Here is an 18,496-nt window from a genome sequence, read left to right as displayed (position 1 = left end):
TCAGTCCGAAAGGACAATTCAAACTTTAGAAGATATGTTAAGGACAGTTGTGCTAGATAGAGGAGAAGATTGGGAGCGTGTGTTGCCACTAATCGAGTTTGCTTATAACAACAGCTATCAAGCAACTATCGCTATGGCACCTTATGAGGCGTTATACGGGGAAAAATGTAGATCGCCGCTTTACTGGGATGAAGTGGGCGAGAGAAGAATTTTGGGGCTAGATACAGTAGGCGAGATGATCGAGATTGTCCGTCAGATTCGACAGCGTATTAAAGAGGCCCAAGATAGACAGAAATCTTATGCCGACAAACGCCGAACCGACTTGCAGTTTGAGTGTGGGGATAAAGTCTTTCTAAAGGTTTCTCCCTCTAAAGAGATTATAAGATTTGGTGTGAAAGGTAAGCTTAGACCCCGTTTTATAGGTTCCTATGAGATCTTAGAAAGGGTGGGCCCAGTAGCTTATAGGCTGGCGTTGCCGCCAAGCCTTGAAAATGTGAATAATGTGTTCCACGTGTCGCAGTTGAGGAAATATATTTATGATCCAAAGCACGTGATTCAAAAGGACGACGTTATCCTCAGCCCAGATATGAGCTATGAAGAGAGGCCCGAATCCATCCTAGATCGAAAAGTTCAAGTACTAAGGAATAAGTCGATACCCTTAGTAAAAGTCCTTTGGAAGCATCATGATCAAGAAGAGGCGACATGGGAACTCGAGTCTAGCATGAAGGAGAAGTACCCAGAATTATTTTCCGAGGTACAAATTTCAGGACGAAATTTCTTGTAAGGGGGATAGTATGTCATACCCCGACTTTTAATCACCGATTAAAGGCTTAATTATTAATAATTAGGGTTCGGCATCCATTAATAAAATTGGTTTTGTTTATCCGTTGTGATTTTATTATTTTATATGTGTGATTGATGCGCTTGATTTATATATATATATATATATATATATATATATTGAGATTTAAGGATTTAATATGAATGTGTTGCATGAGTTTTTTTTTTCAAGTTTGAGTGTATTATATGAACCACGTGGATTTTTACTTGTGCATAAATTCATGAATTTTTCTTAATGGAATGCTATTTTATTTTTTTATGATCAAGGCTTTTTTTTTAAAAAAAGATCATCTTTATTGGTTAAAAGTTATGAGTTTTATTAAGTGATTTTATCTCATAGCCACCCACTTGCATGATTTTATTCCTTAAATCACCGATTGCGTTATTTTAATACTTTAACTACTAAATATCTACTCATACTTATCCAAAAGCTAGCTTACCCATTAAGACTCTCTCACTAATCTCCTAAATTATTATTTCTTCTTCCTCATACTCCCCACTTACGGCTCTTCCAAAAATTTCCAAATCAATACCAAATTATCAAGTTTGTTTCAAGTTCCAAATCAAGGATCAAGGTGTGTAAATTTCATTCATTTCCTCCATTAGTATTCCAGATTATGCTTCTTACAATCTGTTAATATTTACGCAGACTCCAACAACACCAACAACGTCAAGGTTCTTCCTAAATCATTTTCTCCTTCTTTTGTAAATTCCAAATCAACCAACAGAGCACACCAACAAATTCACACGCACACTTAGTCATTATATTTTTCTAAGTATTACAATTACAGTGGAAAATACAGATCTGATTTTATCATGAAAAGAAAAGAACAGTATTCGAAAGCCCAAAAATTTGTTGCTTGTGCTTGTAAACATGAATTGGGATTTCTGGGTTGGGGTTCTTGTTTCTCCCTGTCCTTGTGTGTGTGAGAGGGAGGTGAGGGCAGCCGGCGGCTGCTCAAGGCCGGCGACGGCGCGGCGGCAGAGCCGTCTTTCCCTTTTTCTTTTACTGTCAAACGAGAGGGCAGAGAGTAGAGAGAGATGATTAGGGATTTAAAAAAAAAAGATAAGGGAGAACAGGGGAGGAAAGAGAGAGAGCTTATCTTTTTGACGACGCGGCGGTGGGAGCACCGGGCTGTTCCTGCTCTGCCGGAAAAGAAGAAAAGAAATGGGAGAAAGGTTAGAGCTTTATTTCAAAACAAAATGGGAGAAAGAGAAGGGGGATTCACAGATTCTAAAATTTAGAAATGAGAAGGGAAGACTTACACTAGGGTTTTCATACAGTATGGAAGACGTATAAGATAGTGTTGATCACTGCTCTAAATTGTTGCAGAGTTTTCGGTGGATCCGTTCTCGTTTCCAACCAACGGACGTCCGGTCCGGAGTCGGAGAATATGTTGGTGTTGCCCCGTAGTTCCTTCACGCGAGATTTTAAGGTCAAGGAAAAAATGAAAATCGCGCCAAACTTCATGGATTTTGACGCTATTAGATTAGACGCAAAACAACGTCGTTTAACTTCTAATTAATCTACTCAGCATAAGTGTGCCACGTTGGTGACACGTCATCTAATTAATGGCCGAAAAAGTCACTAAAGGAAAAATGAGAATCAGAGCAACGATCATGGATTTTAACGAGAAAGTTTTAGGTCATGGGAAAAATGCGAAACAGGCGAAACTACATGGATTTTGACGCTATTTGCCCTTTTCTATTTTTATATAATAAAATACTACCTTCTCTATCCTACCTAAGTTGATCAATTTTTTTTTCGGTGCGAGATTTAAGAAATTAGTGTTTTGTGTTTAAAGTGTATTTAATAATAAAATGAATAGAGTAAATAAAGTGAGAAAGTCATTTCATATAAGAAAATTAATCAATTTAGTTGGCAGTTAGACGGTCCAAAAATGAATATTGATCAAGTTAATTGGAACAAAATTAATTAAAATTTTATTAATTCACTATTAATAAGTGAGATATTTGCTGTAAAATACACGAACTTTCAGTAAATTTTAGTTTTTCTCATAACCTTTAAAATTAAAAAAAAAATACATCACCTTTCGATTTTTTCTGATTTTTCCCACGTGTATGAAATACTTCCAAATAGAAGCTGAATTCAGGACTTTTGACTTAGATTTTTTGATACCTAAGCGTGACGGATAATAATGATGACATAATAAAGTCGATGCATTGGCTTAAGTATTAATAAATGTAAGTCAAAAGCCCTAAAATCACTATCTATTTGAGGTATTTCATACCCATGAAAAAAATCAGAAAAAAATTGGAAGATTGTGTATTTTTTTGTCAAATTTTACAATCAGGAAAAAAATCAAAATTTACTTAAGGTTGACGGCAAATATCCCTAGGGGTGAGCAGAAACCGAACCGAACCGAACTGGATTGGTGCGGTTCCAATTCTATTGGTTCGATTTTCGGTTCGGTTTTGAAAAGTAAAAACCGAAAATTTTCGGTTTGGTGTCGGTTTCCATTTTTTGGTTCGGTTTTAAACCGAACCGAACCGATACATATTAATATTTTATTATATATAATTATTTTTCTAATTTTTTAACCTAAAACTAAAACCCTAATTCACAATTATAATATATAATTATTTATCATGTTTATGTTGTGGGAATTTGACATTTGAAATTTGTGTATTTTACATTATTTTACAATTTTTAATTGGTATTTTTGAAAAAAATAAAATAAAAAAATTGCATTTTTCGGTTCGGTACCGATGGTTTTATCGGTTCGGTTCCGGTCCCCCAATTGATGCGGTTCGATTTCAATTTTAATCATCGGTTCGATTTTCGGTTTTAAATTTTTGGTTCGATTTTGCACCGAACCGACCGATGCTCACCCCTTAATAAATTGGGCGCAATGCTATTACTACCAACGAGTGAGCGGCATGAAACCAGGTGTTACCTTACCTCCTTAAACCCTAACGACAATTCCCACACAGCATCAACGCCATGTCTTTTCACATACAACACATACTGCTTATGACTTATTAGCATGCCTTTCTCCTCCATGTTCCTCCAAAATTTCTTCAAACCCAAGCTCACAGCTATGTCTCTGGCCCATCTCACATGTCCCACAAAATCGTGGTCCTCCGCTGTCACGGCGTACCGCAGGCTTCACAATTTGTACCCAAGAACTCAAAGTAGGAATCTGCTGACAGGCTTCGTTTTTTCCTGTTATGCTTCATCTTCATCTTCGTCTTCGTCTTCGTCTTCTGTTGTGGTGAGGCGCAGCAGAAATGCTGCTTCTACGTTTTCTTCGCCACAATTTTATCAGCACAATTTGGGCTACGGAAGGTTTGCTTACGATGAGTACGCGTCCGAAGAGTCCGACTGCGAAGTCCAGTCTTCGTCGAAGCAATTGGTAAAATTTGCCCATGAAATGCTGATTCAAAATTTCAGTTTCTTTTATTCATCAATGTGGAAAGGCTATATTTTTTTTACTCGTCTTGTACGTTTTTCCGCCTTTCCCTTTTCTTTTTGGGAACTTTTTATTAAAATTAGTTTGGCTTAAGGGAATAGTTTCAAATGATTCTCCTAAGTTGAGAGAGATTCTCTTAATGGAGCTCCAATTTGGTAGAATTTTAATAAATTGGCGGCATTGTATATCTATAAGTTTGTGATTCTTTTTATTTCATTGCCAGGGTTCTTCCACACTCGATAATGTTGAAGATTGGCAATGGAAGTTGACTACACTTTTGCGTCGTAAAGATGAGCAAGAGATGGTTTCGAGAGAGAAAAAAGACCGGCGTGATTTTGAGCAGCTCTCAGCTCTTGCAACAAGAATGGGGTTGCACTGGTACTTGAAGGATATCTAGTCTATATATGTGCAAGCGCACACTTATCATATATAGTATTATTTTGCTTGAGATAGTTTCTAAAATGAATATGCAGAAATAGGTCCTTGAACCTTCATAGTTTCTGTCGTAGGGTCCTTAAATTCTCACTTGGCTCAGTTAGGTTTACTAAATTTTGGGTCCTCACACCTGTATTATGACTAATAACAAGCTAATAGTCTTATATCAACTAAATAAAAGTTTGAAGACCCAAATCACAGAAAAGATGAAAGTTTAAGGATCTGTTTATGCATAATTCATTTCTAAAATGTCTCTTTTTTCTATTTGCAGTCGTCAGTATGACAGAGTAGTTGTTTTCAGTAAAGTTCCACTGCCAAATTATAGATCTGATTTGGATAGCAAGCGTCCTCAGAGGGAGGTATACCTTATTACATAAAACCCTTTCCATTGATAATTTATTTGTGTCATATTACTATTCTAAAAACATTGATGTTCCCTCCTCTGAAAATTATTTGGCTATGAACGGCATCTGCAACATCTAGACCAAGTTTCCAACTCTAGGTGGTAATTGCATGATTTGTAGTCAACATGCATATGTATTTCTTTTGGCAGGTGGTGTTACCATTTGGGTTACAAAAGGAAGTAAATTCTCATCTCAGGGCACACCTTGCTAGAAAGGCAGTGAACAAAGAAAACCTTCATAATGCTTATCCAGCATCTAATGTGGGTCAGAGTCAGTTAATTGATGAAGGACTTGAGGAGCAGGAGGTATCCTCAACCAAAAGTGTTATAGCTGAGAGGATTCTTCAGCGAAGGAGCTTGCAGATGCGCAATAAACAACAAGATTGGCAAGTTAGTGTGATCCAGATTTGTGCTATTTTCTAGTTATATCTATGCACTACTGTACCTATTGCTAATTTGCTATATGTATCTTCCATTCAATATTTTATATTTTTATAGTTGCTCTCTATCATGAGCATACTGGTGTCAGAAATTGATTTTCTTATAGTTGGATTCGTATCCCATAGGTCTGATGTGTATTATTACACTTAATTTTTTGCTGACAGTTTTGCTTTAAGATAGTCACATGAAATGTTTGTAAGGCTCTCTAGTTTCTTGTGCATTTAAAGAAAACCATTCTCTTAAAATGATAACCTTTTTCTCTTTAATACGTGTGCTGAATCAGTTGCTTGTTTGCTAAGCTGAAAAAAGAGATTGATAGATGGATAATTCTAATGGTCAAGTAACCCCTGAATTATACCAAATATTTAGGTAAATGATGAGGTTAATTCATAGTAATGATTGATGTCTTACTGCTGAATCATTTTTTAGCTTGTTCACTATGCATATAAGAGATTTGTAGATGGATCTTTCAGATGGGCTAGTAGCCCTTGAATTATATGAAATATTCTCTACACAGGTATTGTGCGTAAGCTATATAGATATTAAGGAAAATAAATATAATCTTATTATGAATATATATATATATATATATATATATATATATATTTGTTATAAATATAAAAAATATCACACTATTCCTTGTATATTCATGAATTTTTACAGCTTACTGAATTTTTATTATTAATTTAGTCTCTCTCTCTCTCTCTCTATATATATATATATATATATATATATATATATATATATTTGAAAATCAATATATTAATTATCTGATTAAACCCTTTAATGTTAAAATATATGTAAATACACAATTGCAATTTTTGATTTTCAATATATTAATGCGCAATTGAAAGGATATAATCATATAGTATGACTCTGGTCGGTTGTTGACAAAAGTATGTTTCCTTGAAGGACATAAAATGATAGTAATATTTACTCTGATTGCATGGTACAGGAATCTTTAGAAGGTCAGAAGATGCTGGACTTCCGGAAAAGTCTCCCTTCTCATGAAGCGAGAGAGACATTATTGCACGCTATTTCTCAAAATCAGGTACTTGATTGTTGAATTGAATCGTTTTTAGGCGATTCATTTGGGCTTATGTTCTTCGATTGGTCCATCCTTTTGTGCATTTTGAATTTCTCTTGCTGACTCACCTCCTCCAATGCCTCATGCTACCAAATGAGCATAATACAACCCTAAGGTATTAGTTAATAATAAATTGATATTTGTATATGACTTGACATTGGTTTGTGAATTGATCTTTGATACAATGACGATAGTGACGTGATTGTTTTGAGGCCAATCTACTGTGTTCATTGAATTTTTCAGGAAAGTAACTTCACAGGTTGCTTGGTAAGTCCTCTGTTGCAGGTAGTTAGAAAGTTAAGTGGTATGTTCCGCTTAAAACTAGTTTTAGGTCCCACAGTGGAAAAAGAGCGGTACTGCTGGTGGGCCTTCTTTTGGTCTCCTTGTGAGAATGGTAGAGGACTACAAAAAAAGAAGGTAATATGAGATTGATGTGGCTCTGGGGGCGGGGACCGTGGGGTGGGGCAATGTTTAGGAGGGTGAGGTTTTTGACTTTGTGGTGGCATCCCCAGGACTTTTGTGCTTCACTCTGTGCTGATTCTGGTTCCTCCACTGGTTGAGTCAAAATATCGAAGTAATTAATTGGATTTATTATAGAAGTACTCAGTTATTTAGCTGTTTGGCTAATTAAAAAAAATGCCCTATAACCATTTTGTCTTCTATAAAGACATTACTACCCCTGCTGGTACAAACTGCTGTTCCTGCCTAGATGTCAATGCGCAGTGCCTCAAGCTTCAGCTGTTCGAGGGACAGTGACTCGAGCTTCAGGTAGCGTCACTTGAGCACCCTTGACCTGAGTGACTTAGGTGGAAATCATGGTAATAGAGTCCAAATTGACTATTAAACATTTCTGCATAATCTAAATGGATATTCCTATTAAAGCTTCTGCTTTAATCCAGTATACTTTGTTTGATCTTTTGCTCTTTTTGTAATACTAGTTACCAATTTAGCAAAATTGCAGATAATTATAAGTGACATCTAATAGTACAGTAATCTGCCTGCACGACCACTAGCACGTTTTGCCCATTGATATATGAAGATGTCTGCCACTTATTTCATAATATATAAACCTTAATATATGCCCTACCATAGCAAATCCGTGACACGTGTCCTTGCCAGGTCTTCTCGCAGGAAACTGTGTCTTGAGTTTCTTTCGTCGCCTTAATAGTTTTACAATTATATCTTGATGTGATATTCCGACGCCTAAAAGCTCACGGGTCATGCTGCAGTTTGATATGAAAATATATACTTAAAGGATATAAGCTGATATTTTCCATATATATTGAAAACAATATGGGATTTCAGATGTCAGGTATAACTATAAAACTGTTAAAAAATTGAGTATCAATTTGTAATTTATTAAATGTTGGAACATTATTATAAAAAAAATTAGGACCTCAACTAAACTGATGCTTTCCATTTATTAATGACCACATACCTAATATTCCTATTCCTCTATTATGTGGATAAATATCTCACTTTTCCAACCATATCGACCAAAAACATTTTTAGCTTTGAGGATGTATCTTTATAAAATGTTTGATAAAAAAAGAAAACACAAGATTAATGTTGGAATAGCTAATACTATGGGTTGAGGAAGGAATGGCTATCCCTAATCTAGTAGGAGTGGTAGTTCCTAAGAAAAACTTATACCAAGCAAAGGAATAGAATGGGGGTAGGAATGACCATTCCATTCCTTTCTCCATTTCATTACCAAGCAACTCCTTATAGTCAATTTGTCTTAGCTTATTGGAGAGACTTAGAGGTTAAGAAAGCTGTTTGTCGAGGGGGTAGGTTGGGATGGGGCCAAATAACTTAAAAAAATAAAAATAAAAAAATCTTATCACGTAGATTGAAGTGAGTCCCCTTTTTTTGTGCTTTAGTAAAGGAATAGAGTTGAATATGGAATCAATTAATCAAGAGACAACAAAAAGTCTCAACAACCTAGATAAATTTTATGCTCATTCCCTGCAATTCCTTGGATTTTAAATCCTCATTCTTGGTGGAGGCAGTTAGGTTAATTATTTTCAGCGTCAAATTTGCATGTGTTCCTCTCTCTAGGTCAGTTTACAGGATCATCATATTCCAGTATAACAATATTATCTTGAACAGGCATATGAATCTGTTGAAAGCACTTTTTTAAGGCAAGGCAAGTTATTATGTAGATCATTCTGAACTTGGTTGCAATTTGCTTTTGTAGGTTGTTGTTGTCTCTGGTGAAACTGGCTGTGGAAAAACTACCCAATTACCACAATACATCTTGGAGTCTGAAATTGAGGCCTCTCGAGGAGCTGCGTGTAGTATTATCTGCACCCAACCCAGACGAATATCTGCTATAGCTGTTGCTGAGAGAGTTGCTGCTGAGCGTGGTGAGGAAATAGGAGAATCTGTAAGTCTCTTGCATGTTTCTGATTGAAATTGTTCTCTCATGATTATGTAACAGATATGTATGTATTTATCTATAATCTATATATAATATTATAATTTATTTTGTATTGCATTTGAAGGTTGGTTATAAAGTTCGCCTAGAGGGAATGAGAGGGAGAGATACTCGTCTCCTTTTCTGTACTACTGGTATCCTTTTAAGGAGATTATTGGTTGACAGAAATTTAAAAGGTGTAACTCATGTTTTCATTGATGAGATTCATGAGCGTGGAATGAATGAAGGTATATGTTTGATTGCAATTTTTGTGTATTAACCAATTTCTTTATTCTTGTATTCTTTGTTCTCAATATGATCCATTTCATTGCAGACTTTCTTCTAATTGTACTGAAGGATCTTCTTCCTCGTCGACCTGAATTAAAATTGATTTTGATGAGTGCTACCCTAAATGCTGAACTTTTTGCTTCCTACTTTGGTGGTGCTCCAGCAATACATGTTCCAGTGAGTTATTGTTTGACTAATGAATGCCCAAAGGGGTAGCCTAAAGTTTCTTAATTTTATAACAGGGACTTTCCCTTTTATCCTATGTGGAAAGTTGCTGTGCTTTATTAATAAATTATTTTCTTCCATTCATGGTTGCTTTCCCACATACCCCCCCCTCCTGATCCAATAGCTGATTCAGTATTTTGGTCAATTATCAGGGATTTACATACCCTGTTCGGAATTACTTTTTGGAAAATATTCTAGAGACGACTGGGTACAGATTGACACCATATAATCAAATTGATAACTATGGTCAAGACAAATTATGGAAAATGCAGAAGCAGGGTCTCAGGAAAAGGAAGACTCAGATAGCTTCAGCTGTTGAGGTATATTGTTTTTTTTTAGAATCCAATCATGCATCTTGGTTGCCTACCTTTTTACTGATTCTGTTATGGTTCGTCTTTTAATTTTGAAACAGGAAGCTCTTATGGTTGCTGATTTTAGGGAGTACAGCCCTAGAGTTCGGGAGTCACTCTCTTGTTGGAATCCTGATTCAATTGGCTTTAATCTCATTGAGAATGTGCTCTGTCATATTTGTCGCAAAGAAAGGCCTGGTGCTGTATTAGTGTTTATGACTGGTTGGGATGACATAAACTCTTTGAAACAGCAGCTTGAAGCTCATCCACTGTTGGGAGATCCAAGCAAAGTTTTGTTGCTTGCATGCCATGGTTCCATGTCCAGTGCAGAACAGGTTACTTCAGAGATCCTTTCTATGTAATAGTTGTTAAATTATTTGTGCAGACCACACTCGTACGTGGCATAATTTAATGGGTTTCCTAACAACTTATTCTTAATGTGGAGGGCACTTTACCGAAGGGTAGATATTGGACATAGAATCACGAGTCTCTCTCTCTCTAAGGAGGCGTCTTACAAGGGGGTTGATGCAGGCTGTTATACAGCTGTTATAAATATATAAACTTAGTAATCTTAAACAACGCCAGTTCATGTTTATTCTTCTAATTCAAATATGTGAATATTGGAAAGAAAGCCCTATTCTAAATTTCTGGTTAGGATGCTGAAACTAATAATTTTTGTAGCAATGCTTAATTTTTCTTTTCCTTTTAGGCTTGGTTGGTGTCACTCTATCTTCCGTAATAGCATATGATAAAATTGCATGTCAAAGTTCTTTATTGCATTATTTTACCACTGTGGATGTATTATAGGCTTAAGCGCAAAAAAGCGCGCTTAAGCGCAAAAAAGCGCACGCTTTTGGTGAAGCGCAGGTTTGGGCTTTTTTCTGGGCGAAGCGCGCTTACCTACAGGAAGCGCTGAGAAGCGCACAAAAGCGCGCCTAGGCGAGAAGCGCTGAAGCGCGGGCTTTTAGTATGTTAGGGTTAGGTTTTTAAATTTTAAAAAAACTAGGTTTTATTTCATTAAAACAAATGCTTGCCTCCCGTCTTCTCCCATCCCTCTCGCGACCTTAACCTGTTCTGCCCACCATCCGGCGCCTCCAGCCGGCCGCCGTCGTCGCCAGCTGTCCGCCGCCGCCGCCGGTCATCGTCCAAAGGTAAAGTTTCCAGTTTTCCAGGTTGGGGAGGAGATGGAAGAGGACATTGGTGAAGACAAAGATGATGAAGGAGATGGGGATGATGCACTTAATGATGATGATTTTTGATTAGTTGCTTGAGATTTGATTGAACTTTTAGACTTGCGTACTTTAAACTTTAAGTATATGTGTGTTTTAATTTTTAAATTAAGTATTTGTGTGTTTAAGTATTTGTGGTTTTAAGTATTTGTGTTTTTTGCTATAAAATATATTGTAGGTAAATATATTAGAATTTTTTAGGTTTTAGCGCGTTTCGCCTACGAAAAGCCCGCGCTTTAAGCCCCGGGGCAGTTTGCGCTTCGGTGCGCTTCACGCTTTTTTAAACCAAGATTATAGGAAATGAACCTCTGCTGTCATGCTAGAAAAAAAAAAATATTTATTGTTATTATTTATTTAATTCTAACGCGAGAACATGCAGAAGGCATTACTATCAGCATTTAAAAGTTTACAAAATAAACGATTGTTAGCCTATGCTCATTTCCTGTCATAATGTTCACTGCTTTCTTTTTTCTTTTTTAGGACATGCTAACTACATGTAAAGCCATTGTCTTTTTTGAATGATTGTAGCTTTTAGAAGTCGTATTGATTGTACAATACGGTTACAGGCTTAAAGTCTCGAATTGCTGAGGCACTAATTGATAGTAAATTTCAGTTGCCATCTCTCAATGTACTCTATATTTGCCTTGTTGTATGATATATAATTGATTGTAGTCAGTGAAACCTAGTTGAGTTAAAGGTGACTTTTTGTTATCTTTTCATGTTGGGGTAGGTTCTCATTATAGAACTGCTAAGGACTTTTAGGCACAAAATATTATTTGTCCCTTAGCCATAAAATGTGCATGTATTGCATTAAATACATATGGCTTTGAGATGAAAGTTAACTGTAATATTTGGATAATCATTCAATTGATCTTGTCCATTTGATGATGGGACGTTCAATGATTTATGAATCAGATTTTCAAGTGAGTTTTTAATTTTTGTTCACTTGATAAGCTTTTGGTTTTCATAAAATCATCGGACACAGAAGTTAGATATGTCTTTTCCACATTTATACTTTCGACATTAACTGGGGGGCAGAGTTTGATCTGGCAAGTTATTTAGCTTATCCAGTATGTGAAAGAGAGCCCAAAATGTGATGCATTTGACGAAGGGGAAGATGGACTGATGCGTCCTGTCTCCTGTTCTGTCCACTCTATCTTCAGTTATTTTGTTAGAAGTACTAATTTGTATTGATAAATAAAAATTCTGAAAACAGTTTAAGTTATCGAATCAAATGTGTTTAAACTTTCAATTTCTCATATTTTTATCAAAAAGGTTCTTTATTTTCTTATGTGTTTTAAAGATTAAGATTGGGACTCTTCAAATTTATCTATTTATATACTCCCTCAGTCCACCAAAGTATGGCACTTTTGGGAGGCACAAGTTTTAATAAAATTTGTGGTGTTTTTTTATATAGTGGAGAAAAGGTCCCACCATTGTATGAAATGAGTGGTTGAGACTTGAGATTGAATTAAGGGTGGGTTTTTTTTGTAAATAAGAGGTATTTGTAAGGATAAAAGATAAGGAAAAGATGTGGGGCCATGTTCTAAAAAGGAGAGTGCCATACTTTTGATAGACACCAAAAATGACAAAATTGCCATACTTTTTATGGACGGAGTGAGTATTCAGGATTTGACACACAAATCCTGAAAATACACATAGTTGAGTTCAACTGTACCAAATAACTACAATAAGAGAATTGAAGATTAAACTTGTCCAAATCACCTCTCTCTTCGCTTATCTCTCTTAGCCTTGGAGAACCATTTTATCTAACACATTAATCTCGTTCTTTTACTGTGGAGAACAGAAATTGATTTTTAATAAACCTGAAGATGGAGTCAGGAAGATTGTTCTGGCAACAAATATGGCTGAAACAAGTATCACAATAAATGATGTCGTTTTTGTGGTTGATTGTGGGAAAGCAAAAGAGACTTCTTATGATGCTCTGAATAACACTCCTTGTTTGCTTCCTTCCTGGATCTCGAAGGCTTCTGCTCGCCAGGTATATCCATTACTCAGCTGTTTGATATGAAAATGAAACTGTTTGAAGAAATAAATGCAGTTAAATATCAACATGGATACTTCTAATGTCATGTATCAGAGGAAAGGCAGAGCAGGCCGTGTTCAACCTGGAGAGTGCTACCATCTATATCCCAGATGTGTGCACGATGCCTTTGCAGATTATCAATTGCCAGAACTTTTGAGGACACCTTTACAATCTCTATGCTTGCAAATCAAGAGCCTGCAGCTTGGAAGCATCTCAGAGTTCTTAGCTAAGGCCTTACAGCCACCTGAACCGCTCTCGGTAAGCTTAATTGAATACCAGCCTTTATATGTAACCCTTCATTCCTTGGCTGTGCATTTAACTCAAGGTTAGTTGTTGCCTTTTGTGGTTGTATTTTATTATATTCATATATGATCTGTTTCTCAGGTTCAAAATGCTGTTGAGTATTTAAAGATGATTGAGGCTTTAGATGAAAAAGAAAATCTGACAGTGCTCGGTATATATATCAGTTCTTACTAATAATATACAATCGTGATTTCTTGTTAAGAGATTGCAATCCGTTGCTTTGTGATGATGATATGCTTTCTTATTCCAGGACGCCACTTGTCGATGCTTCCAGTTGAGCCAAAGCTCGGCAAAATGCTCATATATGGTGCTATTTTCAATTGCTTGGATCCAATAATGACCATTGTTGCTGGCCTAAGTGTTAGAGATCCATTCTTGATGCCATTTGACAAAAAAGATGTAAGTAGCATAATAGTTTAAGATGTATGCTTTAGTAGCTTTGTTTGTAAGGATTGAGCATTGGACATTGTTAGAGCAAAAGAGTAGAAGTCCACTCAGTGGAACTGCTTTTGCCCTTTATGTTTAAAAATGTTTGAATCTCTTCCAATTTCATGAGTATATTTCTTCAATTTAGGGATTAGTCCTAGTGTGGAGTTCCTTGATGGCTGATTATGGTGAAGTGTTAACAACTTTTACTAAGCTGTTTTCTTTATGCATGTAGCCATGTAGGTTCTTAGTGCTTTTCTAAATTCTTCCAGAATAATTTGTCTCTGAAAATTGAATCTCTATATGTATAGGCTAGTTCATAGTTATGAATCGCGCAGGTAGCGCGCGCGATCGCGCGTCGCGGTGCGTCGCGCACCTCCATCGCGCCGCACCGCTATAACTTGGCTCCTTCCCGGTAGCGCGCGCTATTCGCGCATCGCGCAGGTCGCGCATCGCGCCGGTAGCGCGCGCGATTGAACTTAAGCCTTGAAATCAGTCAATTGCATGCATGGGCCTCACTTTTATTGCATGGGCTTTTCTTAATTAGGCTTAATTAGGGTTATATTTTATTAGGGTGCAGAATTGTGAACGACAGTCTGCCTCTCTCTCTTAATTTTATTCGTGCAGAATTTTGAACGGCAGTCTGAACTTAAGTTTTATTCTATATACTTAATTACTTAAAGAGTCTTTAGACATTCCAACTCAGAAGATTTATTTTATTCCCTCTCACGGCAGTCTGCCTCTCTCTCTCTCTCTCGCGGCAGTCAGAAGATTTAATACAATTATATATTGATTTTTATTTGAACTTATGACTTTATTTTTTATTAACTAGACATATTATGCATGGTTTTACTATGATTATGATATATATTATGTTTTTATCTATTTCTGCGCGATATATTCAAATAGCGCACGATTCGCGATGCGCGATGCGCGATCACCCTAGGACAGGTTTGCGCGATCGTGCGCGATGCGCGATTAATAACTATGGGCTAGTTCAGTGCACGGTTTTATGCTTTCTGTTGGGTTTGTGTTATATGTGTTGTCTCAATTAGTGCTAGACCTTTAGCTTCAACGTTGTAGAAAGTAGAGTTAGGGAGGGTTGATTGAGTTTTCAGCTCTGAAGGGATAGTTATCAGATTTTGGACCCTGACAAAGAGTGGTGTTATTGCAGTATATTGTGGCGATCTTAATTTTCTTGGGGTAGTGTTGGGGGTGTGAGGAGTTGGCATCTGAGCATAGTTCAAGATATTTTCTATACATAGATCTGGAAGCCCCAACAGTGGCAAGAAATAAATATGTATGAGTTTAGCTTATAGCACATCCGGTGATAATGTAGTGTTCAACTTTTTACTATGGCATTTGAATGCGCTTCTTGGTTTCTTTTTCATTAGGTTTTTCTTCACGAGAACATCTTTACACTATCTCAGTATACCCTGCCTGCTCAGGACACATTCAGTTAACTTTAAGGGCAAGCTAAGTGAATAACTTGGTAATCTCTTTTAACTTCTTGCAGCTTGCTGAGTCTGCAAAGGCCCAGTTTTCTGCTCGTGGCTTCAGTGACCATCTTGCCCTGGTCCGGGCCTTTGATGGTTGGAAAAATGCTGAAAGGGAGCAGTCTGGCTATGAATATTGCTGGAGAAATTTTCTATCTACACAAACTCTAAGAGCCATTGATTCTCTAAAGAAGCAGTTCCAGTATCTGCTCAAAGATATTGGTTTAGTTGAAAATTTTGAGAGTTGTAATATATGCAGTCATGATGAACATCTTGTTCGTTCTGTTATATGTGCGGGTCTGTTTCCTGGAATATGCTCTGTTGTGGTGAGTAAATCATTCATTATTTCTTGGTCCCATTTCTCATATCCAATTTGTATACTGTAGTGTGGACGCTGAGAATGTGAGATTGCTTGGGTTAATCTCTCAATAGATTTAGTTTAAACCTACTTATGGATGCATATTTTTCTTCAAGAAATATATTTAGAATGTGGTTTTTGGTTACTTTACTTTGATATAAACTTCTAGTTTTTTTTTCTGTGGGCCAGTTCTTTTTCATTATCTCATAGTTTTTGGCTTTTATCTGGTACTAGTGTGGGTGTTAGAACTAATTGGAAGTATATTGATGCAGAACAAGGAGAGGTCAATATCATTAAAAACAATGGAGGATGGTTCGGCGCTTTTGCATTCGGTCAGATAATTCAGCACATATCATTGAATGCTTTGGCGGATTGCTTTATTGTTTTGATATTTTTATTTTCATGTTCTGCTTGTATTAATGATTCCATATGCTCTTGTTCAGAATTCTGTGAATGCCCAGGAAGCCCGAATTCCATTCCCATGGCTTGTTTTCAATGAAAAAATCAAAGTCAATTCAGTATTCCTTCGAGATTCAACTGGTGTATCTGATTCTGTGGTTCTCTTGTTTGGAGGAAATGTTTCTAGCGGCGGACTAGTAAATCTACGCTTTCCTTGTTTCTCATGATTGTCCTCTTCTCATGATTGCCTCTTTCTCATGTTATTTGCATTATCTTTGTAGGATGGCCACATGAAAATGCTGGGTGGATACATGGAGTTTTTCATGAAGCCAGAGTTGGCTACTATGTATCTTAGCATAAAGAAAGAGCTTGGTGCACTTGTCCAGAAGAAGGTATATTTGGGCTCCGGTTGTTCTATATATATCCGTCTGAAGTGTTTATGATGCAATGCTTCAAACTTTGTTCTGTCCTGCATCTTGCTTATGATTGGCATATCTAATTATCTTTTACCTTGTTGTTTTCCTTTTAATCTAATCTCAAGATTATATGGCTGCAGCTCTCTAATCCAAAGCTGGACATAAAGAGTCATAATGAACTTCTAACAGCAGTGAGATTGTTGGTGTCAGAGGACCGGTGTGAAGGTAGATTTGTTTTTGGGCGGCAGATGCCGACATCTGCGAAAAATTTTGAAAAGGAGATTCAATTAGGTTCAAAAAATGTTGGGGGTAGTAATGCAAAATCTCACCTCCAAACCTTGCTCGCTAGGGCAGGACACCAGCCGCCTTCCTATAAGACGAAAGAATTGAAAAACAACAAGTTCAGATCTACTGTTATGTTTAATGGTCTAGATTTTGTTGGCCAGCCTCGTGGTAGTAAAAAAGAGGCGGAGAAAGATGCAGCTGCAGAGGCTCTGACGTGGTTGACTGGTGATAGCCAATCATCTCAAAAAACTGTAGAGTACATGTCTGCCATTCTGAAGAAAAGCAAGAAAAACCAAAACCAAAACCAAGAACATTCTTCTACAAGGTGGAGGTAATTGTTTGTAGTAAGCATGTTTTGACGGAATTGGATCGGTACACCACCATGACAGATGGTCTCCATAATTCTAATGGTTCAAAGCAATAGTGTGCCTTGGTTTCATGCTATTACAGGAAGAAGTCGACTTTTTGCTGGTACAGAAGCTTTTGATTCTTATTGGGTGGCTGTTCTCTAATACAGTCAACAGCTCATTCTCTAACCTTCTTGATGCAGCAGTCTGCCCGCATTATCTGTATATATTACTTTCTTATCGACAATGAAGTGGATACAACACCACAAGTGGATTCTTCCATTCCCAGGAGATGTCCTTCCACCTGGTTGAACGTTCACGAGGTTGGTGATTTTGCATTTCCTGCCAATTTCAAGCATCCTATATGAATCTTATCTGTTGCATCTGGTTATGACTTCTAGCTCCCTTACGATCCGAGTACTTAGATTATCGTGACATGTAAGGTGGAGTTAGGGCTAGCTATTCCAGTGGTTGGTTGTATTATATAGGATTTCCTTAGTATGAAAGAGTAAAAGGTGAATAATACCAAGCATAGTTATTATCATTTAGTCTATTCATTCCTAGCAGTAATTGAGTAGTATGTAATGGTTTTGACATTCGGTATGGCAATACTAAACACCGGCGGCCATGGCTGGTTTTCGTGTTTATATTCTCTTCAATGTTAATGCTGCAGGGTTATAGCGACTCCGGGTATTTGTAAGAAGTTTATGAGGGCTCTTATAATTTGATGAATAATTGCCACATTTTTATCGAATTACTTTGTTGTCACTGTAAGTATGAAACTTGATGAGCAGCTGTTATTTCTCTATGAATTTTGTAGATCTAATACATTCTTTAGTGTTGGCAAATTTAGAATGATTTTAAGCTGTATAAGTAAATGTAAAGTTTTCAGGTGTAGATTTGGTATGATTAGAAATCTAGAGAAAAATAAGATCATTTAGGAATTAAAAAAAAATCATTTTAACTAAAAAAACTCCCAACTAATACGATGGATTCTAATTCTATTATAGGAAAAAGGTCCATCAATCCCTTCTGTTATGTCATTGGGTTCTTGTTGCCCATTCTTTGAATATTTAGCCCAATTAGCTCATTGTATGAATGTATGCTAAAGATTGGAAAATGTAGCTTCGAATTTGGATAGAAAAAATTTAATGCAAGTCCATTTTGTACACATTAAAACATCCATTTGAATTTTCATGTCAGAATTAATTTCTTGCTTCCACGTAGGAGTAAGTGTGGTTGGAATTTTACAAAATTAAAAGTTTTTT

At 36.6% G+C, this 18,496-nt stretch overlaps 1 protein-coding gene across 4 annotated transcripts; it reads left to right on the top strand.

The window, feature by feature from the left end:
- Nucleotides 1-1,321: 1,321 nt before the first annotated feature.
- Nucleotides 1,322-17,875, top strand: LOC131004306 (DExH-box ATP-dependent RNA helicase DExH3-like). 4 transcript variants are annotated; one of them, XM_057930957.1, is made up of 20 exons: nt 1,322-1,415; nt 1,490-1,515; nt 4,498-4,652; nt 4,981-5,068; nt 5,263-5,502; nt 6,509-6,604; nt 8,841-9,029; nt 9,148-9,307; nt 9,394-9,524; nt 9,725-9,892; nt 9,985-10,257; nt 12,959-13,153; nt 13,253-13,456; nt 13,583-13,652; nt 13,752-13,900; nt 15,444-15,749; nt 16,054-16,113; nt 16,225-16,377; nt 16,462-16,572; nt 16,737-17,875. In XM_057930957.1, the coding sequence occupies exons 3-20, from the start codon at nt 4,576-4,578 to the stop codon at nt 17,214-17,216; spliced, it is 3,150 nt and encodes a 1,049-aa protein (XP_057786940.1). In that variant the 5' UTR covers nt 1,322-1,415; nt 1,490-1,515; nt 4,498-4,575; the 3' UTR covers nt 17,217-17,875. The 4 variants fall into 4 exon arrangements, 2 of the variants coding, with proteins under 2 accessions (XP_057786940.1, XP_057786939.1); XR_009094960.1 differs by lacking the exons at nt 1,322-1,415; nt 1,490-1,515 and adding an exon at nt 3,735-4,217 and having other exon boundaries at nt 16,737-17,352; nt 17,435-17,875; XR_009094959.1 differs by lacking the exons at nt 1,322-1,415; nt 1,490-1,515 and adding an exon at nt 3,735-4,217 and having other exon boundaries at nt 16,737-17,352; nt 17,432-17,875.
- Nucleotides 17,876-18,496: the final 621 nt, after the last annotated feature.

Source organism: Salvia miltiorrhiza, unplaced genomic scaffold, assembly GCF_028751815.1.
Source record: "Salvia miltiorrhiza cultivar Shanhuang (shh) unplaced genomic scaffold, IMPLAD_Smil_shh original_scaffold_371, whole genome shotgun sequence".
NCBI lineage: Eukaryota > Viridiplantae > Streptophyta > Magnoliopsida > Lamiales > Lamiaceae > Salvia > Salvia miltiorrhiza.
Note: the sequence above shows the minus strand (reverse complement) of the source record. Positions and strands in the feature narration are given on the sequence as shown.

Coding starts and splice junctions, on each gene's coding strand:
- LOC131004306 (XM_057930956.1), top strand. CDS start 3,849: ATGCCTTTCTCCTCCATGTTCCTCCAAAATTTCTTCAAACCCAAGCTC. Junction 9,525..9,724: donor CTCCAGCAATACATGTTCCA/GTGAGTTATTGT, acceptor GTCAATTATCAG/GGATTTACATACCCTGTTCG. Junction 15,750..16,053: donor CTGGAATATGCTCTGTTGTG/GTGAGTAAATCA, acceptor ATATTGATGCAG/AACAAGGAGAGGTCAATATC.